The following is a 22,328-nucleotide window of genomic DNA, read 5'->3' on the forward strand; positions in this document are numbered from 1 at the left end:
CCTAGCTTTCAAGTATATGAATGGAAGAGAATTTAAAATAATCTCAGCTTTTCAATTCCGTTTTTTGTTTTTATGTGTAAAAGAGAAGAAAAGTGAAACATGTCTAAGAATAATGAGATGATGGTGTTAATAATTGTCCTAGATACTGTGGTGTCATGAATTCGAGTATCTCGCGCCATTGCAAACTCGTGCACGAGAAAAAAAATAATGGGGAAGGTGATTTTGCATGCAAACTTTGCAAAAAGAGGCTGACTTCTTGGAATGGCCTCGTGAGACACCTACGCGGCAAGGTTCACGCTGATCAAGCCAAGGCAAAGGAGATGGCCGGTTCTATGGACCGCCGCCGTAAAAATGTCCCAATCGTAAGTTTTGGTAAATACATACAGTACAAAATGACTGTGCAGTAGTTGCTCATGTTGTTGCCGTTAAAAATCATTTGTTATTCTACAAACAATTTGTGTATGATTTGCATTTGTAAAAAAAGCCTTCGAAGAAATGTTTCGTTGGTGCACTGTTGTCTTTATTTCATAAACCAGGTGGAAATGCAACGCGTACGAAGTCGGCCCAATGAAGCGATGGGATCGGGAATGGGATTTGAACGCAGAGAGATTAACGGTCTCGGAAAAAGGTGCACAATATTGTGTTTATTGCTGATTATAAATAGATAGCTATATTGTGTGCACGACCTGACCTGCATAAATGTGTTAGAATTTGCAATTCATGTATTCGTTGTATTGTTTTATTTTCCTTTTTTCCACAATTCTCCAGACGACGACTTCAAAGTGGAAACGAGATGTATGGTTCAGTTGAAAACATAATCATAGATCTCACAGGATCATCTGATAGTGATAGTGAGGAAAATAGCGGCACAACTGTGGCAATATCTCTTGTGCCAACTAATGTCAAGAGACCAGGTAACTTCAACGAAATCCTTACCGCTCAAACACTTCATTAAACACGTGATATGATTGCCAACAGCAATATAAACAATTCTTTCACGCAGAACGTATATATTATATGTGTACATGGCTTATATTATATTTTCTCTGGTATCTAATTGTATTGATTCAATTCAAACGATGTTTAGTGCACAGGGTTCATAGTTGACCTGCCGTCGAAAGATGAGAATAACTGATTTAGGAACACTGAATTACTTTGTTTTGCAATGATCGCCAAACACCACTGGAAATAATTTATTCGCACAGATCGCAACCATAACTAGATCAAACAACTGCGCAACGTTTAAAAATCAAACACAACTTGTTACTATTGTTCTGATATCTACTTGAAAATCCTGTTATTACTGATTATAAACAAGTAATTCATTTTTCATCTTCATCCACATCTATCTCATGATAGCAGCAAGATACTGCCAGAAGGTGATAGATGTGTGTTAAGTTAAAGTTGACATGACAAGGCTTTAGAATTTAGATAATGGACGGAAAGTCAAATTTTTCGTAGATCTTTAAATAAATCTTTCACGGAACTTTTAAATTTTTCTTTATAGACGTAACCCCATCAATGGAAGCATGTCTTCGCGAATTGCAGGAAGAGAAGAGATGCAAGATTTGCCTCGATCAACCAGCTGAGGTACTGTTTATACCATGCAGGCACCTCTGTAGCTGTACCGGGTGCGAAAAATATCTCAGAAAGTGTCCGATATGCAGAGCTGAAATTGAAAAATCTATGCGTACTTACAGGTCGTAATATGTCTGTAGGGCATGCTTGCCTGAAGTGGCATAAATCCTCCTCACAATTATTTTGTTTGCTTCTTCTCGTTGATATCGTTTCGAGCAATGATTTATAGAGCTTAAGATGACACAGAAATGTCAGTGAGAATACCTACAGATCGTGTGTTACTTTGTGAGTGTGACGTCATACAATCGTGTGATAATTTCGTGAATCATTACATTGATGTCTTTTTGATATACAGTACTTCAGTTTAATGGGAATGGTTTACAGTCTAAAATATTAAGTTTATAGTTAGTATCGAGTTATAAATTGCTATAAGACTAATCGTGTTCGAATGAGTAATCCCTTTTGTCACGTGGTATGTTGGTAGAATTTGTATAGAAAACATGCGGTAGGACATACGCAAATTTGCAGTGACTTCTGAGCATCTATGGATTCTATAATAAATAGTGTTATATTACATAAGGTGAGGGTAAGGCGCTTGGCCTAAACATATCCTGTATAGGTCAAAAGCCTACGTGATGTCCTTTGTTTAATGAAAACAGTTATGCCTTGAGATAGGTATAATCTCACTAGGAGTTCTAAGAACTGAGCACATGCTGATTGTGACGTCACCAATGGCAGCCTGCTGGTGTTCATGAGCAACCTGCTATCCGTGATGTCACATGGTTGCGAGCACCCTGCACATGGTCACAACCCCTCACGTCACGTGGTTGTCTATCAGTATACCATCCTGCTGTTGGTGACGTCAGGTAGTATTTGGTTAATCGTTTAGAGAGGCAGGATCGTAATCAAAAGAACAATTCGTTTTCAAAAAAAAAACAGTAGAAGATTTGGGTTTTAAATTCATATATTTTACAGTTTGGGAAGGAAACACTGATTTCCGTAACTTGTCAGTACCACCATTTCTCCTGCCGTCATTTTCCGTCGTCCACAATACAAGATAGACTAATTACACAGGCCAACAAAAGGCATGATACGTTAGATCGATTTAGGGCGGATAGCTAATGCAAGCATATCACGCTGCCTATGAGGCGTACCGAGTTATCCTAAATTTATCAAGGTCATCTTTAAATGATTGAGACAGAAAAATTCAAGGAGTTGCACATATCATAAAGTCAGACCTCCGTAAACAACTACAGCTTCTGTTTCGAATATTTCAGCTATTCCTAATCATGAGTACTGAAAAATACAAACACAGAAAAAAATTTTAAGCGACTGTTAACAACCAAAAGTTTGAGCGACTGGCAAAGACTAACAACGAATAGGCTACAATTAAGACAGGCAATGAAACGTAATCAAACGAATAAACAAAGCTGATAGCGGTAAGGCGTCAGCGATAAGGTGTGTAAAATTAAAATAAATGCAAAAGGAAAGAAGCTACTGAGAACTACAAATTACAAAAATTTTGGTTCGCATTTACATTTTCACTTGCTCAAAAACTGTTGGATTGCATTTGATGAACATTAGGGTGCGAAAAGTTTCTGGCCCCAGTAAATTTCTTCTTGCTGTATAAAAGTTACCCGCAATTTAAAATATTCTTTCTGACGGGGCTGATGTTGCTGTTAGTCCCAAATAATCCTTGGCTAAAGTAGAAAGTGTGGGAAGTTCTTCTGACTTCTTCTTCCAATACATTAGCCTATTAACATGACAATAAAAATATTTAATAGCCCTTTTCCATGTGCACAGGCCGGGCTGGTTGTAAAGTCATCAAGGACCGCTTACATAACGGCCCTAAAATGCAGTCATTTCCATGTGATTTTTTGAAAAACTTGGCCACTTCAGATTGACATCATGGCAAGACTACAACCTACCGGCACTAGACTAAAATTACGACCCTAAAATTTCATTACGCGACCCATAGTTTGAGAAGCCCTGGTGTAGATGATGACTACATGAGTGAAGAGTGAAGACCCCACCGGACTCACCTCGAGAGCGACGATGTTGGAATGTTGTCCGTATCTGAGCAGGATCTGGACCTCCTCCTCACAATCGCGCGTTTGTTCTTGAATATTATCTGCTCAAACAATGAGCTTTTGTGATGAAACAATCAGGTATTTGTTGTCAATAAAATCGAAATAATACTAAATAACATACTAAAATAACAGTGATATGGTAATGGTTTTCACTCCACTTCATAACGCACCGTTGTTGCTATATTGCTCTTATACTTGAATTTAAGGACTCCTACTGACTGCAGAATAAGAAAATTTGTCTCAAGAAAACTCTGTGCAAATAGCTTTATGCATAATTGTCGACTGGAACATCCAATCATGGTAATGGCATTGCGTCCACATCACTTGCAAAGTGTGTAGATTTGTAGATTACCGGCCGCAAACTGTTTTCATTGAATTTTTTTCAAATGCACCATTCCTTGCTTGTTGAAGTATATTTTTTGTGCGCCCTTTTTGAATGTAAGGTTTTTTTTTTAAATTTTGAGGTTTGACTGTTGTGGGTTCATTTCAGATTTCATTTTAACAGTAGCGGCTGCAGCTTAGTCAGACATTTCTAAATCTGTTATTTAAACTACTGTTACGTAGAATCCATCTAATATGACCACTGACAGTGCGAACAACTGCTTCATATGATTATTTCGATACGCCGGATTCGGTCCACAATTTTGCCATATAAAATTCGCTGTTTACTGTAAGCAGTCGGCCGTTCTTCTTGATAAAATCATCCGCGGCTGGAGAAAGAAAACAAACGCTTTTTAACAAATGCTAAATATTACAAGTTCGGGAGGAAATATCCAGCAAAAATTTCGTTACCAAATATTAAATGTTTTAAAATCTGTGTAAATCTGCAGTTTGGTTCCACTATTAGAATGTGTAACGTAGCTTACAGTGGTTTATATCGTATTTCAAAATCCCAAGTAAGAACTGATGCTAAGCACTGTATTACTTAACACCTTGATAAGAACTACTTGTAAGCTTAATAGGAATACAGTACTTACGTTCCGTACAGTACAGTACTTGTATAATATAGGTTTCACTTTTTCATTTTCGATTTTGTGCAAAACTGAAGTGAAATTCTCCACGATTCGGATAAATCATCGCTGCAAACGTCAAGGTCACTTTTAATGACTAAGCACAAATGTCGCGATGTGTAGGCGTAGCATACAGTTACGAGTTACGACAACAATTAAATTGCTAATAAGCGATAACAAGAAATAAAACAAAGATACCTTCTCACGAAGTTAAGTTGTGATTATATATGATAATGATAATGTATAGTTATACAACTATAATTATATGTTATAATTACATGCTTTATTACGTGACTCAACTATTCAACTGCAGTTAATACTTTTTCAGCTCCAAATTTTGAAAATGGGCAAAAACTTAGCTTTTACGCACAAAATGCCGACAGCACTTATATTGAAAATAAGCCGGACTCATGTACCACGAAAATGATTTGGAACCCATTTTTTGAGCATGCAAGACACATATTAGTACGCTATGCTAATCTTGCTCAGAAGTTTAACATAAAGGTTGGAACCATTATTCTGTTTATAACTTAACTATCAGAAAAATAAAGTGTTGCAGCACATTAGATTTTAAAGCACAAATATAAATAATATTATTCAAAATCCACCGTATAGTATTCATCAAGTAGCATAAGTGGTGCGGTGCGTGGTGATGGTGCGTTATATGAATATGATTATTGTTCATAATTATAATTATAGATATTCAAACATTTTTGGAAAATGTCAAGATTCGTTTGAGTTTACGTATATGAAATGTCAGAATCTAAATTTTTAGCAACAATCTATTCTATATAATAGACATTTTAAACGCAAGTTATCGTTCTCACAGCTCTGCCAAGATTTGTCAGTACTGTATATGAAAATAACTCTGCTGCGTCATCTAGCGTTTAGCGAATTTCGGCTGCATTAAAATTTCATAGTTGGTTACCAGTAATATTTCAAAGACCGTATACAGTGGGACCTCGTTAATCCGTACCCCGAACAACCGGAATCCCCGCTATCCGACACAAAACTGCCATATCCATAGAATTAGTAGCAGCAGCAGATGGATGGATAGCAGCAGCATTAATGCATTAGATTTAGAAGGTTCAAAATGGTCCTTTTATGGTCAGGCATGCCCATTGCCCACTAAAATGTATTTTATTATTAAACCAAAAATATTACATCTCGGGATTTTTTATATGTTGTAGGTAACATCTTGGCTCTTGGGGTATAATTTGCACTTAATTTAATTTCAAGGTCACGTGATCCACAAGGTCATACGCATTTAACTTGCTCTTATCAGGAAAAGAAGACAGATTTGGATTCCTTGTGAAATCACCTTTCCAATGACACTAGTTTCATCAAAATTGGTCAACCGGTTACCAAAATATCAGGGCCGAAAATTTGGCGGCCACGTCCGTTTTTGCAAAAATTCGAAAATTCGAAGGCCTATATCTCCAAAACCACTGGTCCGATTGAGCTAATATTTTAGATTTGTGCTAATTATGCTAAGACTGTAGGGGTTAAACTCATTGGGTGATTTGACATGGAATGACCCCATGTCCAACATATTACAAAAAGATGTGACTTTTAATTATCTATATTAAATACTTGCATTTATTTCATCTTTCACAGGGCAAGGAACGCAATATGCTGCTTACGATGCTTCCCCGCCCCAAGTGGCAGTTATTCATCCAATTACCCATCACAGTGAGTGAATTGACCCAATTAAAATCTCATAACTTATATAAGCAATTATGTATGCACCGAACTGAAGTACAATGTCAGCAAGAGTTGACAAGAGTTGATTTTGTTGAAACTGGCATCAACCTGCTCCAGTTGCGGCATCTAAGCAATGTCGTCCAGTCTGTTCAGCTCGTTAAAACTGACAATCAAGCGTTTCAACTGCGACAACGTGTTGATTCCCTTCAACTTGCCTAGACCATTCCCGTGCAAGTTGAGCACCTGGAAGTGAGAGAGAGATTGTATTTGGTTCCGACCGATTCAACATTCAACCGTTTCTGGTGTGAATGATACATCACTATAGCACATGAAGGTTTCGTTAAAACGCTACAAAACTTATGTACATAAACTGGGAATAAAACGTCAAAATTAGAAATAGAAATTAGAAATAAAAATCAAAATTCCAAATGCGATACCAAACGGCGCTGCAGCAAGATTGCAAGCCTATTTTGTGGACTTAGAAGAGCTGATTTGTGCAGGAAATGGATCATTCCTGGATGAAGATTGCTTCTCATCATCTTCAACATCGAATCTGACCAAGTATCGGATGTAAACTTGGATGAAAATTGACTCAATCACAGCATCATGTAAATGAATCGATGTGGTAGTGTAAATCGCAATAAATTGCTACTAAGCTTAATACACTGCAGCAAGCATAATGTAGATAGTTACCTGTTCAGGGCTGTAAACGACATACTCGTTGTAAGTATTGGTGACACCGGTTAAATCTGTATTTTTAACTTTTTCTCCAAGAGATATTGCTCCACCTTAATGACAAGATAATTCGTCATTTTTCAGTTAGTTAGCTGCTAGAACAAGGCTGCTACCTACACATAGCAATATTTTAAGATTTGCAATTGTGTGCCATCTCTCTCCATCTCTCCATCTCTCTCTCGCCATGATCTCTCTCCATCGTCTTCAGTTTAAAGTACTTTGCAAATTCCTTGATGGCATTAGAGGGGGTGTTAAATAGGGAAGCCTGCCAATTACCCCGCTCCCCGATCAAAGTTTGACCAACTGACCCTGCTTCTCTCAAACCGGATAGAAGATCTGGATGTGGTGTGGGTTGCTCTGAATCATTCTTCATTTCATCTTTCCTAAACCTCTTAAGGATGGTGACAGCATCTTCCTCAAAATTAGGAGTTGAAGTGCTCCAGATGATGTTGTCAGACACCTCTGCTGTGATGCAGCTTGGCTTTACCTGAATGATGGGAGAAAAAAATTTTCTGTGCTATTTTGGCAAAAAGTTCTTTGAAAATGTGGAATTACACAAAATTATAGAAAATTAATGGCTGACAAACAATTCTAAAAGAGCAACTGACCCATTTTTCACGATCGATGTTCATGACAGCTTGTAATTCGTCAGACATTCTTCCAGATCCTCCTTCAAGAGCATACGAGAGTGCGGTGCCTCCGAATCTGCCAACTTGGGGGATCCCTTGATCACCCCTTGATCAACGAGAAGCCTGAGAAAGCAATGAAAAAGCTATTTCGTCTGAGAAACAGCAATTTTAATAAATTGAAGCAAGGTGAATCAAGGTGAAGCCTTGACCTGAGCAAGCACACTTACTGACTTACTTCAGTATGGTTAATTGGTTATGTTTTCCCAGCAGCCGTAAGCAACTGGTTTAGCAGCGTGGTGAAGGACCGTTCGGTCGTCACTGTCCAATGCTGACAGCAAGACTGGCGTTTTGTGGTTAAGCAACTTTTTAACGACAACTTCATCATTCTAAAATTAACAACAATCAACAACATTTAACTGTTGCATTGACTACATAAATCGAAAAAAAAAATACTGAGAAAGCAATGCTTGGTCGATAAATACATCCACAGATGTTTATTATTGACAATAATCAGATTCTGTAAGCTAATCCCACATGTTGTACAGCCAGCATGAGTGGTGTTTGATTCTTGATTCCATCGACTTGAATATTGATGTCAACGTTGTAATCCAACAGGAGGTCAATCACCTGTACAGTAAATTACCATGATAGTAACAATGTAACATATTGTTAAGAAGGTGTGCAACGGCAAACAAAAAACCAATACTGACCATGAAGCGCATAATACATGGGCAGAAAAAACTTTGTTGCAATAACATATGAGATGGTTAAATAAATACTAAAACAAATAAGAAAAATAGGAATAAAAATGAAAAGTTAATGTTTTCATTTCAGACACTAAGACGCCTCACCCGATGAGCTTTCAGTTGAATGGCTCTTGTCAGTGGGTTGATGACGATGCTCTCGATTTCGCCGCTGAAGTAATCGTTCACGACAATAGCCGGATCGCAGTCAGGAGAAGAAACCTCGATGAGTGGGATCGGGAATCGACAAGTTCAATTTATCGCTCCACTTCCACGATCATGCTCCAGGAAGAGTCTAAGAGAACCGGGTAAATTTTGCTTTGAAATGTCCATAGAAACACAAGTTTAAAATGGCATGTTTTGATTTACGAGCTGTTATACATGCACAGTTTAATTTGAAATAAAGTTTCTACAAAATACTAAATTTTCTACAATTTTAATTTAAGACTTACTTCAATATGTTAGCAGTTGTGTCATCATTAATTGCAGAGTTCCACAGCAGAGCGGCAAAAGCATTTCTACCTGCCAAATCAGTGAGTGCGATCATGCCTCGGAACGAAGAAGGATTTCGCTCTGCAAAACAAATAAATGAGAGACCGTGAAGGTTAGCTATCTTTAAAATACAGGGCATCACGGTAACTAACACTGCATACCAATGAAAACCTTGATGAGTGTAAGGTTCTTCGTAAAAGCAGCATAATGAAATGGTGTGCATCCACGCTCATCAGTTGTGTAACTTGGCACACCGCATTCAATTAAGACTTTTGCCACCTGAAGAACACTAGTGTGAACCGATGCTTAAGAGGAAACCATGCTTAAGAGGAAACAAAGGTTATTACGCCCAACATATGCTTGTTGACATAAGAGTAGTGGTTATAAGTTTTCTTACACCATAGCCCTTGTTCTAATATGTCACATTTGCTATTGGAGATTTGTATCAGTTATCATGGAATTAAATTCAACATGACAACTTTCTTCATCTCCGATGCAGGGTGAGCAATGGAAATCTAAAAATCATTTCTACCTTGATCTGAACATCAGTGTTGGTTGGTCGATTTATTGCAAGAACGTGGAGAAGGTTCTGCTTCAGGTCATTCTTTTCACACAGCTTGCTAGAATCTCTCTGTTTGCGAAGTAGAGATAAAACGACCTGGTATTTTCGAGCTCGCATCGCCGACTGCAAAGAAAATGTAAACAATGGCGCAAAGTCGTGGACAGATGTGGTTGGTATTCAATGCAAAATAAAAACAGAAGTTTAAAAGTAACATTTAATGAGACATTAAAGACTAAAAAATAAAACTATTATTTAAACATTAATGGTAAATTGGTGCTCACTTCTACTGCTGACGCATACTTCACTCCACAAGCTTCAAGCCTATCCAGCATAACATAAGTAACACCTTGCCAGCCTTTCTCCACAACAACCTGTAACAAACACAAGGTTGGAATGTGCATGGCTGAGAGCTCCCCTGTAGCTTAACATGTATTAAGTATAACTTTGGGAGAATTGAATGGGGCAAATTTTGGCAAAAAAGACAGTAAGCGCAAAAATCTTCATACTGTATTGAACATTAACACTATATTCTGCGCGTTGTACGTCTAGTAATCTTATACTCTGGGAAAGGACCTTATACATGTTAGTGTCCAATACAACATGAACACTTCTACAGTTGTTATTTTTCCAAAAATTTGGTGCAATGTTTTATTAAGTAGTTTCACCTTGAAAGCCGGTTCACAAGTGGGCTTGGGTGGCGGGGCAATAGCAGACTTCAGTCTCCATTTCCTGTGGGAAGTTTCTTCCTGGGTATCAGCTCCACTTAGTGGACGTGGGATTGTGATTACGTTTGTGTTGACGTTAGTACCTTTCCGGATCAACATCATCACACAACTGGAAAAATATGTCAAAGAATTCTTTTAGTGCTCATCAGCTTTTACAGACAAACAACAACCATTTCCTCGATTTAAAAGCAAATCTAAACATGAGTTCATAGAGTTCACAATACTTTGATCAGATACGCATGAAGTACATTTCGCTTAAAACAAGACACCCAGTTAAGCGGTGAATGCAAAACAGCAAAGTGAATGATGCGACAACTGACAACCAAATAATTTTCCACAACATGGCACAATTACTTTAAAATATCACGTTTTCAATAGACTTCATAGAAAAAGACCAGTGCTTAAGAACTTAACCTCACCTGTTATGGCCGGCTTTGACAGCGAGGCTCATTGGAGAGTTGCAATCCGAATCTTGTCTGTTGATGTTTGCCCCTCTCTCGACGAGATGCATGCAGCATATCATCGCACCTTGACGAGCAGCTTCGTGAAGAGGAGTTCGACCTGAAGCGTCAGCGGTGTCCACCTCCTCACCGGACATTCCTGAAGTGAGCAGTGTCGTGAGTTCAATGGGATCACACCCTTTCTCCGAAGTAACCAATTCTCTGAGAAATAATAAGCTCAATGGCATAGATGCTCATTGCTGTAAATACATGCGTTGTTATCAACCGTAATACAATAGTTTCTCTTGTTGCTTCATTTAATGTTACACAATGGAGATGTATTTGAATGCATAACTCTCATGTTTAGCAATAGCATTAATGCATTATACATATGATTTCATCATATCATTATCAACCGGACCTGTACAAATTTATTGCTCATGAAAATAAAATGAGATAATGCAAGTGTCTAAGAAGCTAAACTTAATTGCCAATCTTCACGTAAGCGTAATGAAGAGGAACCCGTCCAAATTTATCAGCAACTGTGAGACTGGCGCCTTTCTCTATCAGCAGATCAGGAATGTCAAAGAGGGCAGATGATGGGCCACTTGCATTGACAGCAAGATGAAGAGGTGTCCTGCACTGGGCATCACATTCTTTCAATGACGCTTGCTTCTCAAGCAAGGCATTCACCAGGTCAATTTCTATAAAAGAAAACTTTGTCGAAGCCTTTGTACAATAATGCTTTTATCGTATGTAAAAGTGGCTATTGACTGGAACAGAAAGATGGAACAGAATAATTATGGTCCTGAATTTGGGTTTTATATTCCACAATCTCAGGCAGTTACAGGATTAGGGATTTATGCTCATTGCCCATGCTTAGGTTTACATCAGTTTAACCACCTTCTCCCTTTTCAACCGCAAACATGAGCGCAGTTCTTCCATTCCTGGGATCGGGTGGCACGAGTTTGATGTCTGATATTGTTTGAAGAAGAGCTCGGATAGCCGGAAGCAGGCTGCGATCGCCAGGACTGAAATGTTAGAAAAACACATACATCCATGTACTGCGTAATTAATGGCATCCAGGCCGGATAGCCACTGTCAAAACAGCGACTGTCATAATGGCGACTTCATAATAGCGACGTAATCAAGTGAGCGACATTCCAAACAGCGATGGTATAAATGCCGACCGCATTAAAACAGGACTGTTATGATAGCGACTTAACTAGGCTTACCATATTTTTTTCATTGAAAAGCGGGACGCTTCAGAACAACAAGCCCTATCAGATAAATGTGGTTTACATTTTACTAGAAGTATGAGACTATTTTGGATTCCTATCGTCAGGGACAGCTAAAGTAGTAAGACACCAAGAAAAACTAAAATAATGGATTTTGCTAGGAAACAAAACAATGTTCAAGCATTTGTAAATTTACATAATCGTCCAATCATACTTTTCTGTAGACAATACTTTCTTCCAGAAGTCTATATTCAACTTTATTTTCTCATAAAAACCACAGCAGGAAAAGTCAGTTTTAATTTTGCAGGTGATAAGGGCTTTCACATTCAAATGGTTTTTGCAGAAGAAAATGCAAACAAGTACCGGAACCGTACGAAATAAGTTCTTTCAATAACCCAACTGCAAAAGGATCATCTCCTCCTCCTAGCCTACTATTACTGAACAGTGAACAAGCGAATGCGCTAACAATCAACTCACCACTGGACCAATTACCCGCTACAATGATGTAACAATTACTTTCACATTTAACACAACGAAACGAGAACACGCATCACTCTTCAGGAAGTTAGCTAAACAGACCAATCACATCATGCTAATATTCGTGTAGTGTGGGGCAATGCTGGCTCAGTAAATGCCAAAGCGGGACTTTTAGTTGACTGATCGAGACGCCGGGACAAAGCCTTTAAAAGCGGGACTGTCCCGGCTAAAACGGGACGTATGGTAAGCCTAGACTTAACTCGTGTTCACTGAGTCGAATGAGGCATTTATAAATGGAAGGCAACATTTTGACGTGTCACATTAATTTTAAGGTCGTTTGAAAAATTTGCCCCAATGGATTTTATAATTTCAAGAAAAGGAAGTGACATGATAAGTTATGAAGGCTTTTTGTACAGGAAAGACAAAACAAAGTTAAATACAATCAATTGGAGATGTGCTAAAACAGGTTGTAAAGGTCGCCTAACGACAAGCCTTCAGTATCGTGAGCAACAACAGCCCCCAGTGAGCAGTGGCGTCCACACGCATCCACCAAACCCTACGGAAGTGGCAGCCAGGAGAGTTGAAAACAGTGTAAAAACAGCTGCAGTAAGAGCACGGGATCCACCACGAAGAATCGTGCAGGATGCATTGACCGAAGTTAATGAAGAAGTTGCAGCAGCTGTTGGCTCTTCCACAAATCTGCGTCAAACCATCAGACGGAAAAGGAAAGCAGAAGTAATGCCTCTCGTAAATTACTTCGAAGACCACTACGTGGGCCGAAGAAACAGACGGGGAGACAGACGACAGCCATTGTTTCCCGTACATATGCGGAGTGTGAAAGCCAGACAAGATGCGGGACTGCCACGAACCAACAACCAGCTAGAGAGTTGGCACAATGTGTTTCAGGGATCAACGGAAACTCATCATCCTTCCATCTTTCGATTCATCGAAGCTTTAAGACGGGAGGAAGCCCTTCAAGGGGCAAACCGAACCCAGCTACTACAAGGCAGAGACCTGACTCAGCAAATGAAAAGATAGGTGACAATGAACACACGAATCACTGTTGTACAGCAAAATCGAGGCCAGTATGATCTGCGGCAGTTCCTTCGAGCCCTTGCTCACAATTTAGAAATAAACGTGGCTTGATTTTTATTGCAAGACTTTTGGTTGTTTTAAAGTTCCTTTTGGTTTCAATCTTTCACTACGCAGTGTTTGCCTGTTTGTGCGTGCATACGTGTGTAGAGAGGTGTGGGGGATGGAAGGTATATGTGGAGGGGGTGAAAGAGTGCGTGTGCGCCTAAGCCTTGGATTTAATAAAAGAAGTGAGGTCGCTGTCGTGTGGTCGCTCTATTGACAGTCGCTATTTGGAACCCGAGCCGTAATTAATATATAATACATTAAGAAGTATTTGTGAAGTATTTCGTACAATACTACTGTTTGTAAGTCGGTAAAAACAGGTCATTACACAACCAGCACAACATACCCATGTCTGGCAACAGCAAGAGTTAAAGGAGCGATAGGATATTTGTGCTTAGGGTTGTTTGAGCAAAAGTTTGGCTGAGCGCCAGCATCCAACAGCATCTGTTCAGCGCGACCTTTTCGATTCAACAGCGTCGTGATTAACGGTGAAGCACCTTGGCTATCCAATAGATCCAACTTTGGCTTGTGGCGAAGAAGACATGCCAGGACTTTGCATTCCTTTGAGAAATTTACTTTTGTTAACAGCATATACCTTTCAAAGCAAATAATTTTCATCTATTAAAGTTGGTGCTAAAAACTTTACTTCTCAGGCAGAAAATGCACAGTTCCATTTTCCAAATAACCCTTTAACATTACAAAAATAGATTGTAGGCACTTACCTTGTCAATGGCTGATTTACTGAGATAATGGGCGGCGGATTTTCCTTCATCATTTGGGTTGCGATAATTTCGACGAGTTTTTCCAACAATCGTACTCACGTCAGACTTAGATGCCATAACCAAAGCTTCAAGCAAAGGACAGGCCTGGTCTTCAAGCTTCTTTGTCTTTAATAAAAACATGGTGGTTTGGAAAGTCTAGACTCTAGGTGCTGCAATTTTTAGGCTGACTTCCTTCTTAAATGTCATATTATCGAGTATCAACTTATCAAGTTTCGATCAAATAAGTCACCCGATCAAAAAGGCCCCGTGTCAATGGTTCTTCAGCAAGTAGTCTTGCTACTATAGTGCGGCCACGCTCATCACGGAAATAGGCATCGGCGTGATGTTCTGCCAACAAGTGGGCAGTTTCTCTGTGATCTTTCAACAAGGTCACTCCTATTGGGGGCATCTAAAACAATAAAAAATTGTTCTTATTGTTGTGAATATCCAGACTTTTGCCAGTTTATAAAAAATTCTTAACGCACAACTACTGACTGGAATTTGTTGTGTAATTTTGGGAGCAGTTAATGAGTGGTAACATGAACAAAACAGCCAACACAGCCTATAAAGCATGACAGCATGCATTCCATTTAACTCTGTGAATACGAACAAAGTGATTTTGGCGAACCTTTCTGTCATTATACACATCGGGGTTGGCAGAAGCTTGTAGAAGTACCAGCACACAGTGGTACCATCCATAAGCTGCTGCATAATGAATGGCTGAGTTGTTTGATGAATCGGCAACATTTTGATCGGCACCTACAACCAAACAACGTAACTGTGTCTGAAATTGAAATCATCAACGTGACTAAAGGCAATATTTGATAAGATTAATGATAAGTTATACAAAATTACAAGGTACTGTAGTTTCACTGTGAGATGTAGTACATGATTATAGCAAAACTTTACAACCTAAAGGCATCCTCTTACCTTTATGTAGAAGATAGGTGATTACAGGATAATGTCCATTCATTGCTGCATGAATCAATGCCGTCCTTTGCAACTCGTCCCTTATTTCTATGAGTGCACCAAACTAGAAAGTAAACAAAGCAAATTTTAAGCATAAAAAAACAGTTCTGCCACCACATGTTAAACAAGGTAAATCTTGTACCTTAAAATGCACATGAAATGCTGCTGTATAACCGCTTATAATGTTTACGTTTAACGAGATATTTTGTTTTTAAAGTCCATTATAACGTTCAGGGTAAATCCAAACAACTTTACAACAGTCAACACTGTCATAACACATTTGCTTTAGTTGTGTAATTTCGTTACTCACTTGTTTTAGTTTTTTTGATACGTTAACACTATATTGTGTTGTTGTTAAAGTGGAATTTTGACAGTAGTATTATTTTATGATTTCCAAGGATTATTCTGTCTTGCATTTGGCAAGCTGTTACTGTTTCATTTAAAACGGTTAAGCTGAGTAAGTCAAGGGCCTCAGGGCATTTAAAACGAATTGGTCGAAATAAATTAAATCGAAATGTCCAAGTGTTATAACGAAACAAAAGCCGAAAAAAAGCTTCTCATTATTCTGATTTCTCACAACTATTGATCAACAAATAAAACTCATCATGATATATATGATTTTATACAATGACTTAACTGTAGCCTAAAAAATTCCATTATGAACATGTCTGCGCTTTTCAAAGATTTCTGATAAACTTGCCTAAAGAAACAAAATTTTAAAAAAGTTTTGTAATATAAAACAACCAAAGCTACTTCCTACCTACAGAAAAACGCGCTTCAAAAAACGCCCTCTAATATAGACTTCCTTGTTAATACTTAAACTAAGGTGAAAGGGTTTAAAACAGGAAGCACTAACGTATTTTGTTGCACATTTCGCAATATAAACACTGTCATAACATTTTCACTAGTCGTTCAATCGCTCCACACAATATACAAAAAAATTATATGGCACACCAAGCACACCACGTGAGGGCCGATGGATTGGGCAGGCATTGATCACATGGTCTGCTGTCTGCTCTGTGGCACCACACTCACATCCTGGTGAGGTAACCAGTCCCCATTTGTGCATGTCTGAACGAAAGCGTCCGACGCCGGTGCGAAAGTGGTTGAGCTTAACCCAAGCAGTTCTTGCGAGAGACATTCCCGGTGGGTTTGGGTCGGCGTCGGTTACTCTAATAATAATAGACAAAAATTAACCTGTGAAATTCCGATAAAAAATAAGAATAGATAGCAGGGGCAGATAAAGCTAAAAGGGCAATTATAAATGTTAAGCAAAATTCAAATGTAACGTAGCAAAGTTTTCTAATTCAAGTGTGTTATTTTATTAGGTAAAACAACAAACTATCCGGCGTAGAATACAAATCCCACGTTGGAATTCCTTGGAAAACCGCTCTATCAAAGTATTTACGTTTGGACTGATTGTTCTTCAGTCCTCAACACTAAAGCGCGTTTTATCGAAAAATTGTTTTGTATATTATTCCATTGATACCTCTTTATTTGATTTAAAATTAGTTTGGTGACACTTAATCACGCGACGCTTAATACGACCCATCGTAGCCTACCTAGAGTAATTGTAAAAATTTCAGGCAAATTTTGGTATTGCAACTGTGCATGTGTTTTTTCTCAACAACCGTGTCGAACCGGTGTCAGTCGATTACTATCCTTTAATGGCCATCATAAACTGCTGGAGCAGCATCACACCAAATAAACAGCAGTTGACAACTTGACAGATGAGACCAGAACTAAAATGAGAGAAATCAATAAAAAAATGGCTTTTTTAGGCATCACTTCCGCAGCATTACATTAAGCACATGTATGTTATTTTACCCGCCGAGATATATACAACATAACACTTCAGGTAAAGTAGCCAAGTCTAAATCAATGGAATCAAATTGCGCAGGCCTACTCATATATAGGCTACTCACATTAATAGGCCTACAGCATTTTACACATGGTATTAATATCGACAACCACAAAATAACTAATATATGTTAATAATAACTAATAATATATTGCTTAACCTTAGTCTATTCTAGACACTGTTTATTATGCTGTAAAATAAATTGTGGTATCTACAGTATTATGTGGTAAAGAAATGACAACATTTACCCAACATTAAAATGGCCTAAAATCGGTTTTCTGAAAATTGATATGCTTGTATTTTACAGTCTAAGAACGGATTATTTCACTGTAATTTTTTCAACTTCATTGATTCATGTGAAAAACATTATACAACAAACATATTATACCAAAGATTAACAAAACAACCAATAACCTACATGCAGATAAGTTAGCTATAAAAGTTAGGCTGCAAAACCTGAATTTTTTTGACGAACGTGTTTTTTCTTCCATTTTCAAAATATCAACAACAAAAGATGTGGACTTAAAATATTTCCTTTATGTATTCATAATGACGATGACACTTTATTGTGAATGACAATGAGAGCGTTATCATAAAGGTTATGGAATCACCGTAAAGGTTATTATTGTTATTATTTTACCCTTATTAATAGCGAGCATATAATCGTACAATCGTAGTCGACGTTGTGCTCCACAAATTGAAATTATCCAAACACTTTAGTTGTAAAACTATTTCGATTTATGTAAAAGGACATACTTGAACGCCATCTACATTCACTTGTACACATTTGAATGCTACTAAGCCCACCATTATTGTGAATTCAACCAATCGGTCATTTTGTAAACAACCAAATGTAATTTAAAATTTGACGTTGCATCATGTTGCCCTGTATACTAGTGAGCGTTTCTAAACAGGAGGAGTAGATTCTCTGAATGAGTCACAGGACTTCTTAAAAATTGGCAACAGACGGAACGAACAGCAAAAAAGAGAGATAAAACGTTCGTGAACCAAGTTGGCCATCCCACAGCCACTATAAGCCTTCCTCATAGCTTTTCTCTTTTTTCCCCCCGACCCTTCTATTAGAAGTGAAGGCCTCGTTGGCAATTGACATGTAGTTTCAAAACTGTAGCGTTTCTCGAAGGACACATCAAGGTCAACAATACACAATTTCTCAGCGGACTCAGTTAGAACGAGGCTACATCGGCTAGGTGCAATAACTTTCATGATTGCACTTGAATCCCAGTACGGTAGTTTTGAGACGATACGAAGTGCAGGCACTATCTTGAGAGCAATTTGCAAGGCCGCAACGGGAATACACAAAAATAGATTAGATTAAGATATATTTCTCGAGTTGGTCTGTAGAAATACATGAAAGTTTAATAATGAAAATGACATTTAGAATTAGGAAAACTTGCAGCTCTGGAACGAAAGGCTACAGAAGTTTCTGAACGAGTTTAGCGCAGGCTATTTCAGCCCATTCAAATATTGAAAAATTTGTTTGTTCTTTTGTGTGGAGTATTTAACTATTAGTATTTAGTATCGAAAATATTTAAATAATGAAACCCTTGACGTTTATCTCAGTGACATTATTTTTTTCATTTTTTATCTTTATTTATTTTATTTCCGTGTCTTTTTCAAGTTAATTTATTTTTGGTCATATACACTCTTAACGGCAAATGTGAAAACAATTTCGTAATTAACTTGCATTAACATTTTTATTTTAAAACCAGAAGTTTTCTTTTAATTTTACAACAGCAAAGTAACCCATAGTGCAGTGCACTTTGTTACATATATTTCTGGTAAATTAATAAATTGCACACATTGTAATATTTTGTCCCAGATATTTTTTGTTAGTAATAGTATAGTATTTATACTATATATATATATATATATATATAGTATTTATATATATATTCATAATAGTATAGCAATTCAGTATTTTTTTCCAAGTTTGTGGAAATATGATTATTATTATTAATAATATTTATTATTTCATTCAATTTAATTTAATTTTAATTAATGCGATAATCTTTTCAAAATTACCAAGTCAAATATACCACGTTATACACGCAGACTGTAACTGAGATACTTGTGAAAGATTCAGGTTCTCTGAGAATAAACATCTAGAATGACATCGGCCGCGATGTCCGGTGAACAACTTGCCTCACCAGCCAGGGGTTGGATTCAGACCAGTGTGGTGGATAAAATGCCAGGGTATAACCAGTTGGTTCGGTTCAGAAACATTTATTTTACACTTATGGTATCGGTTGGTAAAGATTAGACCGGAGTAGGGTTAGTTCGGATATCAATAGTTTTTACTATCCGGATAACGGATATATCCGTATATTTGGAATTTATCTAACCGGTTAACCGGTTAGATAACTGCTAAGTTAAACAATCGATTTCACGAGGTTTGCATGAAAAATGGATTGTAAAATCACTACACAGTTTTATTGCAGATCTACGCACACGCGCAGTACGACACAAAATCACACAAATTTAATGTTCACTGCTTCTGCAACGCCCTCCTTATAAAGCACAATGCATCATTCAATCATTTATTATGCTTTCTTTGTGACGTGATAATAAATTTCACTCGTGCATTTTACGAGCACCGTAGTTGAAAGTATAAGACAAGGGTGGACAAACTGCGGCTTTCCGGCATGTTTTTTGTGGCTCTTCTAGTCGAATCGTAAAATTTCAAAGAAATTGTATAGGCTACCAAGACTACCGTTTATGAACGTTTCTCTCTTTTTCTTTTCCTTATTTAGGCCAGCATTCATGACAAGTTGTTAATTATTCAAATTTAATGATATTTTTCGATTGAGGAATGCAGATATGGAAAAATTAAACGATTAACTATTTATGACGTCATAAGTTCTTATGACTTGGCTCGTCAGTAAAAATTTAACAACCAAAGCGGCTCTCGGGTTCAAAAAGGTTGCCCACCCCTGGTATAAGACAATAGAAGTGTGAAAAAAGTTTAATTGCGCTCAGCGGGAGTCAGCCTCTACGTAACAAAGAATGTTCAAACTTATTAAAAAGTGTAAAACGCATTAGCAACGATACTCTTTTAACCGTTTAACCGGCAGATTTATATCCGGATGTCAGATAGAAAAAAAACCTGCGGTTAACCGGTTAACCGCTATCCGGATAATCCAACCCTAGACCGGAGTAAGGCCAGCGGGTGGATTTTTGTTTTTCCAATTTTCTTTTGATGATTTGTCAACCAAACGAATTGGTAATTTATTTTTAAGAAATCTCGTTTCTGTCGCGCGATTGAATTTGTGAACTTTTGCACCAATTTTGGAATTTTTATCCGTATTTGCAGTCAGTGATTCTGGTAATTTTGAATCTAGTTTAGAATAAGAATTCGTTTTTAAGTTCTTGTAAAATTTTAACGACGAAAATGTTTTATGGACAAGAAATATATGTCGGTATTTCTTATATTTCTGTTCGCTTTGAATTTGGGATTTTCTGAAATATTTTTCTTTTTGCAGGGTCTGGCTTCGAGAAGCACATTTCGAAAAACAAGCCGCCTAGTAAGTTGCGTAAAAGGAACTTCTTTAACTTCATCGTGACGTTCCTTGATCTAAATGGGCAACTTGTGGAAATAGAAAATAGCGCATTTGTTGGTTTTGTGGAAAATGAAACGGTAGTTTTTTTATTACTTTTAATTTAAGAAAAACAACTCAAAAACGTACAGTTATTTTTACTTTATCATTTTTATTAGTTTTCTGTTAAAATTTTGAGTCTTCCTTCCTTAGCTTATATATATCAGCGTGTACCAAGTGAACGATTAAAAGAAAAGGTTATGATCGTCGTCCTCTGCTGTATTTCTATTTCGCTAAAGTAGTTTTTTTTTACTTAAAGTATTTTACAGTATTCCAATATTTTTAGGAAGTTTCCGGCCAGAAAAAAAACAATGGAGTGCATTACAAATTACAACTTGTATATCAGAACGGTGAGATATTTGATTATTTGTTCATTATTGCATTGGTTTGCGGCCGCAATTAGTAAACAATGCGCTATACTCGCATTTCTACGGGTTCCAATTAACGCGTGTCTCTCTCGAAACATCTATTCCAAATTTTGACCCGCGATCAACGACAGGAGATAATAAATTCATTAAGAATCATTTATTGCCAATTTGCTATGTTGTCCTAAATAACAAGTTTAGGAATCGAAACAAGGTCCCAGAAGTAACGAAAGTCCCCTTTCGAGCAAGTGCGATCCATGTCTTGATTGGATGCCACCTAAAATTACTGATGTCGCCCACCTATCGATCGCGAGACCTCCTCTGACTCTTTTCTCAAGATTACTCGACATAAGTCTTCACACTTGCTCTCTGCACACCGTACGCTGCCAATACGTGATAACACTTTCTTGACAGTCTCTGAATTTCCGAGAAATATGTAAAGTGATAATCGTACGCACAAATTTTGATCAATTTCGCTGCTAATAGCTTATTAATCTCTGGCATGAACAGAATGTGCAGTTAAGCAGCATGATACTGTAATGTAAGTTTTGTTTCACTCTGTAAACGTTTTTGGCGGCCATGCTTTATTCAAATCTTTAGCTGCTCTTCTCTGCAACCGCTTGTCCTCTGCTCCTGGAATTATTATCTTTTCGTTTGGATTTAAGATTAAAATATTGAAATATTATTTGTAATATAAATGCTATGGAGAAATGCCCACGAAGAACTAATTAATAATTATGTACATATGCGCTTATATACAGTGGTTGCTCAAGGAGTCAAGTCGCTCCAGGAGCTTATATACAGTGAAGGAGAAGCGAGGTATGGCGCGACTTGATTTTGTGGCCCCAAAATTACGGGAGATGTAATGATGCAATCTTTCCTACGGGTTCTGGGGGTATGGCGCCCCAAAAAAATTGACTTTACGCGCATTCTAACATGCACACTTTTATTTCAAAAAACAATTTACCCCGTGCGTTTCTTCCCAGTTTTTCACTTTCTAATTCGCTTTCTGAACGGCAACCGCCTTGCTCGCCTTACCCTAGGCTTAAAACTTACATATGTCTATGTAGAAATAATAAGAACCGCAAGAGTAATTAGAACAATGACAGTATGTTTTAGGTATACGAATGGAACAGAGTATTTACATTCGCCTCGTAGATGCCGCCGATGAGAAGGTAAAGTGGAAATAACTGTGATG

At 37.7% G+C, this 22,328-nt stretch overlaps 1 protein-coding gene and 1 pseudogene across 2 annotated transcripts; one reads left to right on the forward strand and one right to left on the reverse strand.

Moving 5' to 3' along the window:
• The first annotated feature begins 148 nt into the window (after positions 1 to 148).
• LOC143466009 (baculoviral IAP repeat-containing protein 7-like) lies at positions 149 to 1,820 on the forward strand. Its single transcript, XM_076964590.1, has 4 exons — positions 149 to 362; positions 537 to 628; positions 769 to 914; positions 1,508 to 1,820. The coding sequence occupies exons 1-4, from the start codon at positions 156 to 158 to the stop codon at positions 1,705 to 1,707; spliced, it is 645 nt and encodes a 214-aa protein (XP_076820705.1). The 5' UTR covers positions 149 to 155; the 3' UTR covers positions 1,708 to 1,820.
• A 1,076-nt stretch (positions 1,821 to 2,896) lies between these two features.
• On the reverse strand, positions 2,897 to 17,961 carry LOC143450370 (uncharacterized; annotated as a pseudogene). Its single transcript, XR_013114690.1, has 27 exons — positions 17,908 to 17,961; positions 15,252 to 15,354; positions 14,950 to 15,080; positions 14,572 to 14,730; positions 14,283 to 14,447; positions 13,907 to 14,121; positions 11,612 to 11,739; positions 11,196 to 11,412; positions 10,688 to 10,930; positions 10,209 to 10,377; positions 9,825 to 9,914; positions 9,514 to 9,666; positions 9,143 to 9,260; positions 8,942 to 9,062; positions 8,598 to 8,784; positions 8,281 to 8,373; positions 7,997 to 8,132; positions 7,908 to 7,920; positions 7,726 to 7,852; positions 7,235 to 7,604; positions 7,076 to 7,170; positions 6,820 to 6,935; positions 6,276 to 6,625; positions 4,646 to 4,747; positions 3,839 to 4,378; positions 3,621 to 3,709; positions 2,897 to 3,331 (listed from the first exon to the last, which is right to left on the reverse strand). The product of XR_013114690.1 is annotated as an uncharacterized LOC143450370 (transcript).
• Between the last annotated feature and the right edge of the window lie 4,367 nt (positions 17,962 to 22,328).

Source organism: Clavelina lepadiformis, chromosome 1 (genome assembly GCF_947623445.1).
Source record: "Clavelina lepadiformis chromosome 1, kaClaLepa1.1, whole genome shotgun sequence".
NCBI classification, from domain to species: domain Eukaryota; kingdom Metazoa; phylum Chordata; class Ascidiacea; order Aplousobranchia; family Clavelinidae; genus Clavelina; species Clavelina lepadiformis.